The sequence below is a fragment of the Clinocottus analis genome, unplaced genomic scaffold (genome assembly GCF_023055335.1).
Source record: "Clinocottus analis isolate CAN_PGR_092001 unplaced genomic scaffold, fCliAna1.0.p SCAF_8, whole genome shotgun sequence".
NCBI lineage: Eukaryota > Metazoa > Chordata > Actinopteri > Perciformes > Cottidae > Clinocottus > Clinocottus analis.
The window spans coordinates 7,910,635-7,924,676 of NW_027176240.1; the positions used below are offsets into that span (position 1 = coordinate 7,910,635).

The window sequence follows — 14,042 nt, forward strand, 5'->3', positions numbered from 1 at the left end:
TGTGCCTTTTAGACAGCACTGTGTGTCACTACATGCCCATTTTAGTTCCAAGTAATTTGCCATTGTAACTGCAGGTCATTTTAAACCTATTTGCTCGTGTAGTGCAGTAACACAGAAAGAAAAGCTATGGTTTGAAATGAGCTGTTTCGCTCTTAAATACATGATCCACTCTCTTGCGCTCAATGCATCAGCCCATTCTCATTTTACTGTCGGAGAGAAGTAGCTAACATCCTTTCACCTCGCAATTACTGTACATATGGAATCAGTGGTACCTAATTGTGGCGTTATGCGTTCTGCTCTCTTTAACGGTTTCATTCTCTCAAGCGTCAACCCTTGTACAATCAGGGTGAGCCACACAGGGAATAGCAGAGCGGAGGAGCCGGACCTGTCTATTCGCGACTTTCTCTTTTAATTCAGCACACTAATCAATTGTACCACCGTTGCCTCCAGGGGTAATTGTATCTTCATACTAACTGGAAGTGAGTAGGAAACCAACGAAGACAGGGAAGAAGAATGGGTGGTGGTGGTGAGGGGGTGGGGGTTGAAAAATCAACAAAGATAGAGAGAAGGGGACACGTTTCCCCAGTAAAACCTGATGGTAATCATCCCAATCCGCTTAGCCTCTGTGACTAATGGGGTCTGTTCTTAAGGGACCTGGTACTTTCACCAGGGTGCTATAGAAGCCATTAATGTCTTAACTTATACACCTTCTCTGTGCTGTGCGGTAACACATGTACTCACAGACACACGCTCGCACACACACACACACACACACACACTTTTTTCCCTCTCGCTCACTCCCACAGTCTCACACAAACAGACGCACATACACTTACGCAGCCACACTACACTCCTGTTTCATTATCCCGGTGCCTTGTTGGCCTCTGCTCCGCTCCTGCCAGGGAGGTTAAATGCAGGAGAGCTGGGCCAGACTGCACGGTTGGAGGAGAAGGGGACGGATGGCTGGGGGTGGTGGTAACGGTGGTTTGGGGAGCGAGGGGGGCGGCGGGGGGGGGGACTTGATGAGAAACAGCTGCCCCGGGATGGAGGAGTCTGGATGGGGGTTTCCGAGGGAGGTGGATGCGGGGAGGGGGGTGGGGGGGGGGGTCCAGGCCCACACTTTGCAATTCTGCTGCGCTCAAGGCCGGGGCTGTGCTGGAGGCCTGGGAGTGCTGGGGGAAGTGAGAGTGCCTTGTACGCGGCCCCGTTTCATTCTGCCCATCAGAGTTAGAACAGACAGAGGCTTCCAGGTCAGACAGGCTCTGACCCCTGCAACCTCTGTCTCCTCACCAATGATGACAGATAAGACCGCCACTTCCCTCTGTTAGCCAAGATAATCAGATCCCTTACTTATAGTGTGACACACACACACCCCTTTCTCGCGCGTCTCTCGTCTCTCCGCACACTTCCCCTGCCATGAATTCATATGGAACACACACGAGAACAACTTCTGACTCGCTCATGCACTTAACCTGGATCCTGCTTTTCTAATTTGATTCGTAAAAAAATGAGACCGCATTTTGCTTAACAAAATCAGCAAATTAGCAGAAAGCATTATCTGTCTCGCAACCGAGCAGATAAAGAGAATTGGCAGAATGAGATATCCTGACAGCTTGAGTTTAACAGAGCTTGGCAGCGCCGTTGTATGACGACAGGTCAGAGGGGGATCGAGTTGCACTTGTAGGAGCCCCTCCACGAAACACCTTTTGTGCAGTGCAGATCTCACACTTTTAACATTCAGCAAGCAGGGCCCTGGTTAGTTCATTATTAGTGCCTGGACTTGGGGCTCCATCTAGACAGAGGGAGGAGAGGGAGGGTTGGGACGAAGAGGCAGTTTTGACTCACCAGTATAGACAAATCTCCCAGGGGCACCTTTGCAGAACTGCTTGGACTTGTAGGACAGCGTGACTTCCACAACTCCGGGGATGTGCCGAGGTGGAGTCTGGACACGGATGGCGTGTGGAGTTATCAGCTGGATTACAGAGGAAGAGGAAGAGAAATAATGAGACCTCTGTAATAACAAACTAGAGAGTCTGTATTGTTAAGGCTATTGGCTAGAAGGTTAAATAAAACAAGCTGAATTTCTAACACTACAACTGAATCGTAGTCACATCTACAATTCCCCCAAAAACTTGACATCGTACCTCACTCCATACGAGCATGGTGCCGAACACGACTTGTAGGCCATCGAAGAAGTTGTCCCCTATGATGATGACGGTAGCTCCTCCAGTGGTCCATCCCTCACTTGGGCTGATAGCCTTGATGCACGGGGTGGCTGCTTATCCAAGACAAAGAGAAGAGCAAATTCAGCACCTGCGCTTGGACACTCAGCACCATGTCTCTTTACATGCAGACACATTACTGCATCACCTCCATGTCTCTCTCACAAAGACATATCATGGAAATTGCCCCTGGAAAAAAAAAATGATGGATTTGTCCTTTAAGGCATGAGAATCAAAATCATTTATCAGCGCGCTGGAGTGGTGTAGTTAAGCAGACCCTTCAAATGGTCCACTTCACAAAGGCTAAACGCGGGGCTCACACGGAAAATGATTTGATGGAGCAAATTATGTGTCAGGGCAAATGCAGCTATCAGAATTGATTAAGCATGCACTCGCATGTACAGTAAAATTTCAAAGTTGAACACATCTTAAATGAGTCAAGGATATGCACTGTTAAAGTGGAAATGACAAGCTAAAGCTTTGCTGGTTCATATTATTTCATTACCTTTGTTCTGCATATGCAGCACAGTACACACACACACACACACACTGAGTGTAGTTTCAGGTTTCATAACGTGAAATGCACTCGTGAATTATTCAGATTGTGTTGTTTTTTTTTTTTTCCTCTCTTCGTGATCGATTCAATCCATTTCATATTGTTTATTACAATGCTTTTCATCTGGCATGACTTCTGCTACGTAGCTCTGCCATTCATCAACAGTCTGGGTTGCTATTATAATCTAATTTGAGTGATCTGGTGCCTCACATCCACTGTCATTTGATGCATTACCTTAATATGGTGTTGAGAACAACACCGTGTTTACAACAGAAATAGCATGACAGCTAGCCATAAAATAGCAATATCAAATTTAATCTATTTCCATCAATATCTTTTAATACACTATGAATTGTGCATGTTGTTCCGAGTCTTCAAAATGTGAGCAACTATTTCACCAAGTTCCTTTTTTCTTCACAAGCTCGGTTCTAAACCTCTATTATCCTTTCCATCCAGTAAGTAAATCACAGTCGGCCATTGTTGTATGGATCACCTCCGACAAGACATCTCCCTTTGTTTGCCTTGCTGTTGGGTCTGTTCAGGTCATGTTTGCTCTCTCTCTCTGCCCATAAAGTGCACACACACACATTGGTACTACAGGGAATCTGACTTTAACAGGCGCTGTTGACTTCATGCTAATCACCTCGTACAGATTTTCATTTGTGAGGCCTGGAGGAGTGACATTTGCTTTCCTTAATTGCGAAGCGGAGCGTCTGAAAGAGGACCAACCCTCTATGGGCATGCTGGCCCCCCTCTAAGGGCCTGACCTTCATCAGTGCGGACGATTACAGCAAATAATTCACCCTTCAAAATTACTGTAAACAAATTGACTTTGGGGATGAGAGAGAGGGGGGGGGTCAGGGAGGAGGAGGAGGCAAGAAAACGGCCTGATGGTGACGGTGACTGTTGGGGGGCAGCTGCAGCCTGAAACCTACGACATGCACGCACTCACACAGACGCGCAACCTCGGAAATCCCAGTGCCCCCTCCCACACACAGAAGGACCCATGGAGAGGCAGCGACTGAGGCCCTAAGCCGTCCACCCTTCTGCCTAAAAATTTGCATATGTCTCAATGCACAGACAGAGAGGGGAGCATGTGCTGAATGGGGACCGTGGCGAAGTGGATTACACAGTCAGCGCAGGCGATCTGATGACAGACACGCACAATGCCCCCTCAGCAGATGATAGGCATCAAGAGGAGTGGACGGATGAGGATGCAAAGAGCCAGCTTGCCAGTCTGAATGTTGCATCACTAAGTCTTTACAAATTGTCCACTACAGTAGAGGAACATTTACTCAATTTCAATTACTATGTCGTAGCTTGTTTGGGGTTTTTCCTATCCATTTTGTACGTATGTGTGAAGTTATATTAAGATCCACTTTGCTGTGAAATGACCTCAGGCAGCCGATCTGTGATCCATCCTAATCTTTTTCCTCAGTGGTTAGGGTTAGCCGTAGAGGACGTCAAAACTGATCCGAGATCTGAGCAGAGGAGGTCTCAGCTCTAGTATTGTGACACTCAAACAGGTCTGATGTGGCCCCGCGAAGCCGTCCTTTGTTCTGCCTGCTGAAATGTGTTGTAATTGTGCTGTGGGATGTCCAGATGGTCGGTTGATAGTGCAGCTGATGGGATTATACCTTTTACCTCTCCCTGGGCCATCTGTTCCCTTTGACTCTCTCTCTCTCTCTCTCTCTCTCTCTCTCTCTCTCTCTCTCTCTCTCTCTCTCTCTCTCTCTCTCTCTCTCTCTCTCTCTCTCATACTCTCTCCTTCACTTTCTCCTTTCCTTCTCTCCTTCCACCCCCCCCTGCCTTCTTTTCTCCCTCTCTTTCTTCCTCTTAGGCCCAGCAGTCTGGATTCACTTGTCTTTATTGCATAAACCCTAACAGCATTACAGCCACTTGGCATGCAAATGAGGCAGGCGCTGCAGGCTCTATGCTGAGTCTCCTATATTGTCTGGGGCTCTATAATGGTGGAACTGAGCTAAGGAACGTGTGTGTGTGTGTGTGTGTGTCAGTGAGAGAAAGAGTCTGTGTGTGTCGGTGCTGTGCCGTCCGTGTGTGTTTTCATACGTGGGGGGTGATGCCGCGTGTGAACGACTCGACTATTTGTGAGCGTGTTTATGCACCTTTGAGCCCGAATCTATACATGTTTGAGTGACAGGCAGCCACAAAGCACATCCGTGTCTGAATGCATAATATGCTTGTTGTGCGACAGTACACACAAGTGAACAAAAATGTCACATGGTGATATTCAGTCTGTCAGATCACAGGCTATACCGTTTCTGCGCCAATAGGGGGCAGCACCTCTTGATCCATGTGAGCAAGTCGGTGCAAGTGCACTGTGGGCTGAGAGGAAGGATGCCTCTCAGTTTCAGCCACACAGGCAGTCAGCCAGCCAGGCATACATCTAAAGCTTTTCGCCAGTGAACTCCCGAGGAAGAATGTGTTGCTAATTTAAAGCACGCTGTCTGCCTGCTAGTTGTCAGAGCACTGTGAGGACATGGCTGGAATTATATGTTATGACCGCTCCTCCTTTTCTCACGTCTCTGTTTGTCAAAGGTGACTTAAACAAAGCCAGCAATTGTTGTTGATGCATGGTAAATTAGTTTGTTATGGAGCTGAGTCTGGGAGGGAGAAAGAAAGAAGAAGAAGAAGAAGAAGAAAGATCTCAACTTGTGAGAGCACACGCGCGTATGCAGAGGGAAAGTGTATTAAAGTTATTAGACAAAGACGTGTTCAACTGGGCGGTTGACAATAGCTTCTTTACGGGGCGTCACTCTGCTGCTTTGAAGAGTGTGGTGAAGAGAGGAAGAAAGGGATGGGTTGGGGTAACCTGTAAAGAACACAGGCACACACACACACACACACACACATAGACACACGAAACACATATGATCCCATGGGAGAGGGGGAACATGGAGGCGAGGGCTCAACCTCTTTAATTGCTCCCCTCATTAAGAAACTGGTTGCTAGGCGATCCACACCTATCGTGTCATAAACGTGAAACACACAAACAGAACGTCAGCGAACATAATGACTTTGGTGCTCCGGGCAGGACTTTAATTATTTGATTTTGTTCTCCAGTAGAGGAGTCATTAATAAAGACAAAAACAAATAGATTAGCTTTTTCCCCCACTAGGACGAGAGAGCACTGAGATATATTAATTGTCTACTTTTTTTTTTATTAGTCGTTGTTGTATTAAACATTACATTTGCTTTTGGTGATAGAACCATTAATGCCCATTAATGTGTAGAGAAGCTTGTTTTAGTCAGTGGTGTATATAAACTGTTTGCCCAGCCATAATTGGCTCTTGAAATCTGAAGATAAGCAATTTGCACAATTGGCCAAGTCAGTTCTCTCCTTTTTTTCTTTTTTTTTTCTTCTCACAATCTTTCAGCTGCATGTGCTCCCATCTGCGAGTGGAGGCCACGAGGGTCATAAGGTTATGTTTAGTGCATTTCACTTTTTGGATTTCCCATGGTTTGGTGCTCCTTCTTTTCTCTCTTTTGGCTGAGCAGGCAATCAGTCTATCATATGGAATCAGTTGGAAGAAAAACAGTAAGTTCTGTTTTTCTCATACACCCCTCCCCTCCCCCGACCCCCTCACCCCTCCACACACACACACACACACACACACACACACACACGCACACACCGTCAACCACCCCTCCTTTCTCTCTTTCTCTTTCCTCCCCCTGTTTCAGCTCACTCACAGCTAAATCTGCAGAACCCAATGACAGGAAATTGACCTCACAGCCAAATTCTTAAGCAATTTGATCATGTTTCACAAAGGGCTTTTAGGACAAATGTAGGCACATTAGGAGACTGGAGACTGGAAGTAGTATAACATAGTAGTATAACATTTTAAAATCGTAAATTAGCCTGAATATTTGATAAATACGTGATAAATACACAGAGTAATACACACAATTTCCAGTCAAGGCATAGCAATAGGTATGATAAAGGCAACAAGCAACATAAAAAGTACAAATGAAAGTTATGGAGGAATACAACAATTACTAACAAGAAACTATGTATGTGATTACTGAAATGGGTGGATGTCTAAAAGAAACTAGTAAATTATAGTATGTAAAATGCATGCCTACCATTCTCCAAATAAGGAGGCGTACCTTCTGAAGGGTCGAGTCTGCGAGCCCTTCGCCCGTGCTTGGAGTTGTTGTGTACGAACATGTTGTCAGAAACAGCCAGGACATGGCCGTCCACATTGACGGTCGTCGATACGACAACCTGCAGCAGAAGTGAAGGGGAAACATGCAATTTAATACATTGCGTGATAAAGATGAAGCCAGAGAAATGTAGTTTTCCAGGCATTCTCATTAATGGAGTGGGGTACAGGGGATACATGAATGCTTTAGAAACTCAGCTGTGTGCAGGTACATGCCCGTGTGATATTGATTGCTATTGTCAAAGCTCTTGCAGCGGTTGTACTCTTTGGACATATCACATTACAGTTCCCCGGCTTCTCAGCCATTTTGTTTTAGCTTTTTAGTGTCTTGCATTTGTGTACAGCTAATTGACTTTTCAATCACTAAAATACCATTTCCGTTTACTGTCATCATAGCACAAGCTCAGAATTATTGATCATCTATCCATCTATTTGAGGATGGAAGGCCTCCCTTTTAAATTTTTACTGGAGTCATTAGCAACTGAACCGTGCTCCATCCCATCACTCAACAAACATTTTACTAGGATCAGATTCCAAGCCGCACTCCATATTTCATAATGCTTATTTTTGTTGTTGTTTTTTGGCTACCACATCTCCAAACAGTGAGCCACATGTGAATGGCCAAAGTGTTTCTGAGCCGGAAACAGAGAGCCCCTCTCAGGTTTGCTTCGCCGGTAAGTGACCTCGGTGTAGCAGTGGAATTTAGGGGGGCGCTTTTTTTTTGGGTTGGTTCGGGAGGGTTGGGGGCTGTAAGGGGGAGAAGGGGAAGTGAAAGAGCTCCATTCTTGTGTGCAGGTTCAGAGCTGGGCCAAGCTGAGGATGATGGATTGGGCCCTCTCTGGCCTCCAGCTGGTTTTTGGGGGTAATAAGTGGAGTGGAAGGCATGCAGAATACACAACTTTGGCCAGAGAAACACCTACGGTGGAGCATCTGGGAAATCTATTTGGGGGAAAATGGCATACTAACTGTTGGACTGAAGACGAGGGATGATCATCAGCAAAAAAAAATGTAAAAAAAATGTTATTTTAAACTTAATGTTCATGTTTTAGTTTCACACAAAAAAAAACAAGAAAAAAAAACTTCTGGCATTCCTTTTGACACACAGGAGTGAGAGGTGAAACCCTTGGTGGCTGTCATGCATCAGTCCACATTCACCCTCAGGGAAGATTTGAGGAGGCAGGGGAGGTCTGATGGTGGTGACATCAGGAGGGGACACCCTGTCTTGTCTGTTTCATGTCTAGGTTTCCTCCTGGAGGATGCTGACTTGTGTGTCTATCACAGAACAGGGCTGTCAGAGACGGGCGCCCACCTGTAGTTTGTCACTATCCTAAGAGGACAAATCACACTAAACCCTCACTCCCTCACCTTGACCTAGTGAGCTGCTTGTGGTAAGAGTGTCTGGGTAAATTGGATAGACAGTCGGACGGATAGATCATGGTATGTGTGTGTTTGGGAGGAGGGGGTCAATCATTTTGAGAAAAAACTACTTGATACATGAGAAGCGAGAGGGTTAAAGAAGCAGTAAAAGTGCTCAATGGTCATGTCCTTTTCGTGTAAATCGTAGCATTTTGTCAGCCCCAATAATGATGGTTTTCAGATGGCTTAAGATGGTTTTTATTGGCTATACAGTTAACTGCATATGTGTGAGTTTAAGTATATGCATATGTGGGTAAGAATGAGAGAGGGATGTAGAGAAAGCAAATATATGCACTTCTGGCGGCTCACACGGGCATCCATCCATATGTGTGTATGTGTGTGTGACTGTGTGTGTTTCTGCACGCTTTCACATATGTGTGTATAAGAAGGTATGCGTTTCCGCTGCCAGACAGATCCTGAGTTAACACTGTTGTTACATGTGGTTGGATCGTCCTCCCCTCTGCGCTGAGGCTCAGAAAACTGTCAGGGACGCGATTGATGGCACTCTAAAATCCTATATCCTTATTTGTGTCAGATGCTATTCCCTAATAAATAATCTGTCCTGAGCACACATGACACAAAATCTCTCTCGCTCTCTCTCTGGTTCTGGGTTTTGTCTCGTGCAAATAATACAATTGTTTTCATATGTGTGTCGATGCGACTTAATCTATTGCAGTCGTGAGTTTGTACACCTGTGTGTGTGTGCAAAGAGAGCGACAGACAGGGTGGTGTGGGGAATCTGTGTGAGACTTCAGTCACCTGGAATCTGCGCATGTCTCGGGGATTCCCTGCATTCTTCAGACAGTTCTGATTGCACTTGAGAAAGAACTTGAGGAAGAATCTGAAAGAGAGCACAAAACAAAAGCAAAGGCATTTAATTCCACATTTTAAAGGACAAAGTTGCGGAAGGACTATCAAAACGCTCCCGGTCATCGGAAGCAAACACGACATTGCACCACTTCGGACGGGGAAGTCGCGGCATTTCATTCTCTCAAAATCAAGAGCATCCGTCTCTTCCTCGTCTCATCCGCTCACCTGAGTTCATGGGTCTTTCCCAACACCCATCTGCCACTAACATACAGGAAGTCACTTGATATTCCACCCACCTCTTTAATCCCAGGACACCCCCTGTGCAATTAAAGTACTCCTGTTCAATAGGGAAGCAAATGAGGCCCACCTGTGACCAGGTCTTGTTTGAAGAGCATCAGGGATAAAGGACCTAACAAGGTGGGAGCGCGCCACAAAACTTATAGTCCTGTCAGGCAATTAGGCGGACACTCCTGGGACCACCGTATGCCACGCACACACACACACACACACCACACACAACGCATACACACACACACACACACCCATGCACTTGTGGGTGGGTGAGGCAATTATGCCACAAATTACAACCTGGCTAATCGTCTCTGAACAAATGTCACGTCTGAGTGAGATCTGGGCTTGGTTAGTTTGTACGCTGCCTTCCTCTCCTTCTCTCAGGTGTCGCAAAATGTATTGATAAAGCTTCGTGTTGAGAGCCGTATATATCAGAAGTGGCCGCTCAGACGCCGAATAGTTAAAAAGAGAAAGATTAACAACGGGGCCAATAATGAATGTCTCATACGTGTAGCCTATTGTGTACATTTTTACACAACCACACAGAATAAACAATGATATTTGACTTGTTTTTGTAAATTCTCCCTAAAGAATCATGACTGATTGTGCCTTTGCTTCCTCCAATTCATTACGAATACCACACGGAGATATTTATTTTTTTTATCTCATTGCACTTGCGTTGCTATATGCAATATTGTGGTTTCCATTGTAATACTACCGTGGCTCACAGAATCACAGCGGCTCATTGGATTACCATAGATTGCACCATAGATTGCGTGGCCATTTCATTCCGCTAAATACAGTGGCTTGTGTGGCCTGTGAGGACGCTTTCACAACACTTAAGACTTCTCGTTCACCCACTGGGATCCTGGCCAGGCCATAAATCAGAGTCTGAAATGACCCTTCTAACCCTGGCCACATTAACACATGCACTGGTCATTTGGAAGTGTTCTTCGATAGACTCCTATACCTTGTGCTCCGCTGAGGGCCCGGCAGGGAGAGGAGAGGTGAGAAAATATTTTCACTACACATCCAAGGAGCTTTGGCTTGGACATCAATAAAAGACGTTTTAACCCATGCCAGAATGCTGATTGCCTGTCGGTGTGTGGTGAGGCCATAAAAAACCTGACTTGTCATTAGTGCATTTCGCTTGATTGTGTTCACTGTGTTTTCGGGTTGCATCTGTTGGCTGATCATCAAAATGACCATTATGTACTCTAATTCCCTGACCCTGTTTTTATTTCCCCAAAGAGTCATAATGTAGAGCAGCAGACATCTGCGGAAAGCAGACCTGAAATACGACTTTTATTTGTCTGTCGCCTCTCATACAGATTGGGTAAGGCCAGTGTGTGTGTGTGTGTGTGTGTGTGTGTGTGTGTGTGTGTGTGTGTGCGCGCATGCGTTTGTGCACATTTACATGGGTATGTGTGCGTGTGAGCATGTGCAAGCACATGCATCATCCGTTGGTAGACAATTTATGTCAGACAAGAGATAGAATACATTTCCTCGGCAATGCATTGACTTCATAAAAGAAACGCATTCCTTTCAGAGTTAGTCTTGTCTCTTGTCTTGGATACTTTAATGCTTTTACATACTGTTTCTACTACAGTGAAACCAAAAGTTCAGAAACAATAAACACAAGAAATTGCGTGCCCACGCTATCATAAAGTAGCTCCTTTATGTTTACTGTTATGAAGGCAATTAAGCACAATTTCTCTACTAAAAAGATAAGCTTAATTTTCATAGTCCACAGCCGTGGCAGTGCTATAGCATCCATTACATTTGAGTTGGTTAAGATTCTCCATGAGCACGGTGCAAATTGGTCCTTGGTGAGAAGGAGAGCAATTAAGACAAGGCCCCACTCTCTCTCTTTTACTTCTTAAATATCTACAGAAGTTTGTGCTGGTGTTTTGGCACGCACAGAGACAAAAGGAGGTTGTTTAATTGTTTTTTAATGGGATATCAAGTCGTCGCTGCCATTAGATGTTGGCAATGGAGGGCAAAGGGGGATAGAGAGAAAGAATGAACTGCAATTAGGTTTGATTAAAGCTATCCTTCTCAATAATCAGCTGTTCTGACAGGACAGGGGGACCCTGGTGGCCGCTGAGATGGAGGAAGGTGTTGAGTGATATTAAGGCCAATGAAGGGGATATTAACATGGCTAATTAAAGCTCTTCCAAAGCCGGGAGAGGAGGCTCTCAGCGGACCTCACTGGATGAAATAATCGGCCAAGGCAGCTATCAGTTGGAGGAGGGAGAGAAAGGGAGTGCGGGAAGGGGTGGGGTGTAGTCCATCGGAGGGAAGGGGGGGAGTAGAGGGAGGGATAGTGGGAGGCGTAAAGGAAAACTATGAAGTGTGAAGAAAGACAAAGAGGAAGACATCGACAGGCATATAGAGAAAGACTTCCAGGGCTTCCGCGGAAGCTCATTTTGACATCCACGCTGTCTCTGTCTGCATGCCCGAAGTCTGCCAGTATAACTAAGACCTGACATCAGCTTTTATCTCCGACAGCCAGTCATACAGGTCCACAAATCAACGTTAAAACAATCCTGCTCATGCCTTGGTCTAAGGCAATTAATACGATTCTCCTGTAGTACCTCCATGCGCGCCCACTGCCGAAGCTACTAATCATGCCATAATGATTTCTCTCCCTCTGGTCAAAGGGGAAATAGATTGTCTCTTTAGTAATGCAGCAGGCTCGGTGCCTTCCACTCCCTGGCTTCACAGACCCGGTAATTGAGGAGAAAAAGGCCGACTTTGGCACTTTGACTGATTTGAGGGCTGCTAGACCCTCTTATCTTTACTCTGATCATTTTAGGCTGACACTCAAAGGAAGACCCATCGCCCTAATTCTAGCTCACCCTCTCCTATCATCAAACAGAGGGGAAAGAGAGAAAAAGAAGAGAGAAGGGAAAAAAACAAACAGGCAGGGTGAGGAAGGCCTTCTCTCATTTAAATGGCCAACTTAATTGCAGGGTTGATGTCACTCATGCATTAATGTCCATCCCTTTGATTTGAGCGAAGGGGGCAAATAAGGATAATGTTGTATTATTAAGGAGGCTATAGCTCTCCTGTCAATTTTATTCATCTTTTTTTTAACTATTCATTTTCATATTTGTATTATTTTTAATGACTTGTAAGAAATTCAAAGTTCAGCCGGAGCTATTTGAAATTATTTCCACTCGCGAGTTTCTTAAATTACACACATGGGGGATATATTTTTCTCTTCAATAGTACACCTTATTGTACAAAAGCGCTTCCCCTTATTTGTTTAGGCCGTTACACAATACACCGACAGATGGCCACAGTATCTGTAAGAGTCAGACAATCTGCTGACACAAGATCTCTACGCTGAGATAGTAGTACACGGGTCAATAGCGTATCGGATTTCCAAAACGCCGGGGTCTTAATGTCAAGCCTCCTGCCTTTCCTACCTACTGCTCCAGTTATTAGGCACTCCACTGAACTGCATTCAGATTCCTGTTGTGACAAGGCGGAGCAGGTAAAACGAGAAATAGAGACACTTATAGATCTTAATCTTCCTGAGCACTTATTTATGCAACTGAGTGGTCTTGGATATATATATATATATATATATATATATATATATATATATATATATATATATATATATATATATATATCCATCAGTTAAGTCCCTGAGAGGCCCAGCTGAGCTGCGTGGCCGTTCCTGTCGTATTTTGGTTCGCCGCTGTCTTCTCTCGTCAAGCAGAGCTGTTTTTCTCGCCTTAGCTGAAGTAAACCACAGCACATTAACAATATTTGCTCTACCCCTGTACAAGCGCCGAGGGACCAGACCCACAGATCCTATCACTTCTTTATCAGGGAACAAGTGCCTCACTATCCAACCTTATTGGGTTTGGGAGATTAACCCCTTCCACTCACGGGCTCTGCCCATCTCCTCCGAGAGCAGCCAGGCAGATGTCACCGTGATTATTATTGTTCAACATCAAATATCCCAACTACATGTCTCTGAGAATTTATTAGCTATTTCCAAGGCCTTTTTTGGATTTTATTTCTTTATTTTTTTTTTCAGCTGCTATTGTCACTTCATTTTGTTGTTTCATATTTCATATTTTGTGTTGGTGGTGTGTGTGTGTGTGTGTGTTGCGGGGGTGTCACCAATAATTGATGTGCTTCCTCTGCACCCTAACATGTAGCTGTGTCCCTCCATTCATCCCTCTTTACCCTCTCCTCCACCATCCCCCCTTTCGTTCTAATGGGCAGAGTGGCATTGACATTATTTCACTTGAGGATCCCTCACTCTGTCAATCCCTCTTCATTTACTCCATGGCTACAGGACTCATTATGGTACCTCTTCCTCCTCCTCTCTCTTTCTCTTGTGCTCTCACTCATTTTCCTCACCTCCTCTCTCTCTCTCTCTCTCTCTCTCTCTCTCTCTCTCTCTCTCTCTCTCTCTCTCTCTCTCCGGACACTGTTAGTTTCTTACTTAAGAGAATCGCTCGTCTTCACAAATGGTCTCGCGTCAAACCCACTCCCAGCAAGCCCCCACTGATTCCCTTCAGGCTTTGGCGCAGG

The 14,042-nt window shown here is 45.3% G+C and overlaps 1 protein-coding gene across 6 annotated transcripts in view; it reads right to left on the reverse strand.

Moving 5' to 3' along the window:
• The window catches only part of ebf3b (EBF transcription factor 3b), a 66,805-nt gene that overhangs the window by 17,582 nt on the left and 35,181 nt on the right, over window positions 1–14,042 (reverse strand). For 2 of the 6 annotated variants that reach the window (XM_068567683.1, XM_068567680.1), the window contains exons 7-10: window positions 9,141–9,222; window positions 6,910–7,027; window positions 2,145–2,275; window positions 1,846–1,972 (exon numbers count right to left, since the gene is read on the reverse strand). In XM_068567683.1, the coding sequence (XP_068423784.1) occupies window positions 1,846–1,972; window positions 2,145–2,275; window positions 6,910–7,027; window positions 9,141–9,222 (458 nt within the window). Of the gene's footprint in view, window positions 1–1,845; window positions 1,973–2,144; window positions 2,279–6,885; window positions 7,028–9,140; window positions 9,223–14,042 lie in introns of all 6 variants that reach the window. The other 4 variants (XM_068567682.1, XM_068567679.1, XM_068567681.1 and 1 more) reach the window with 2 other exon arrangements.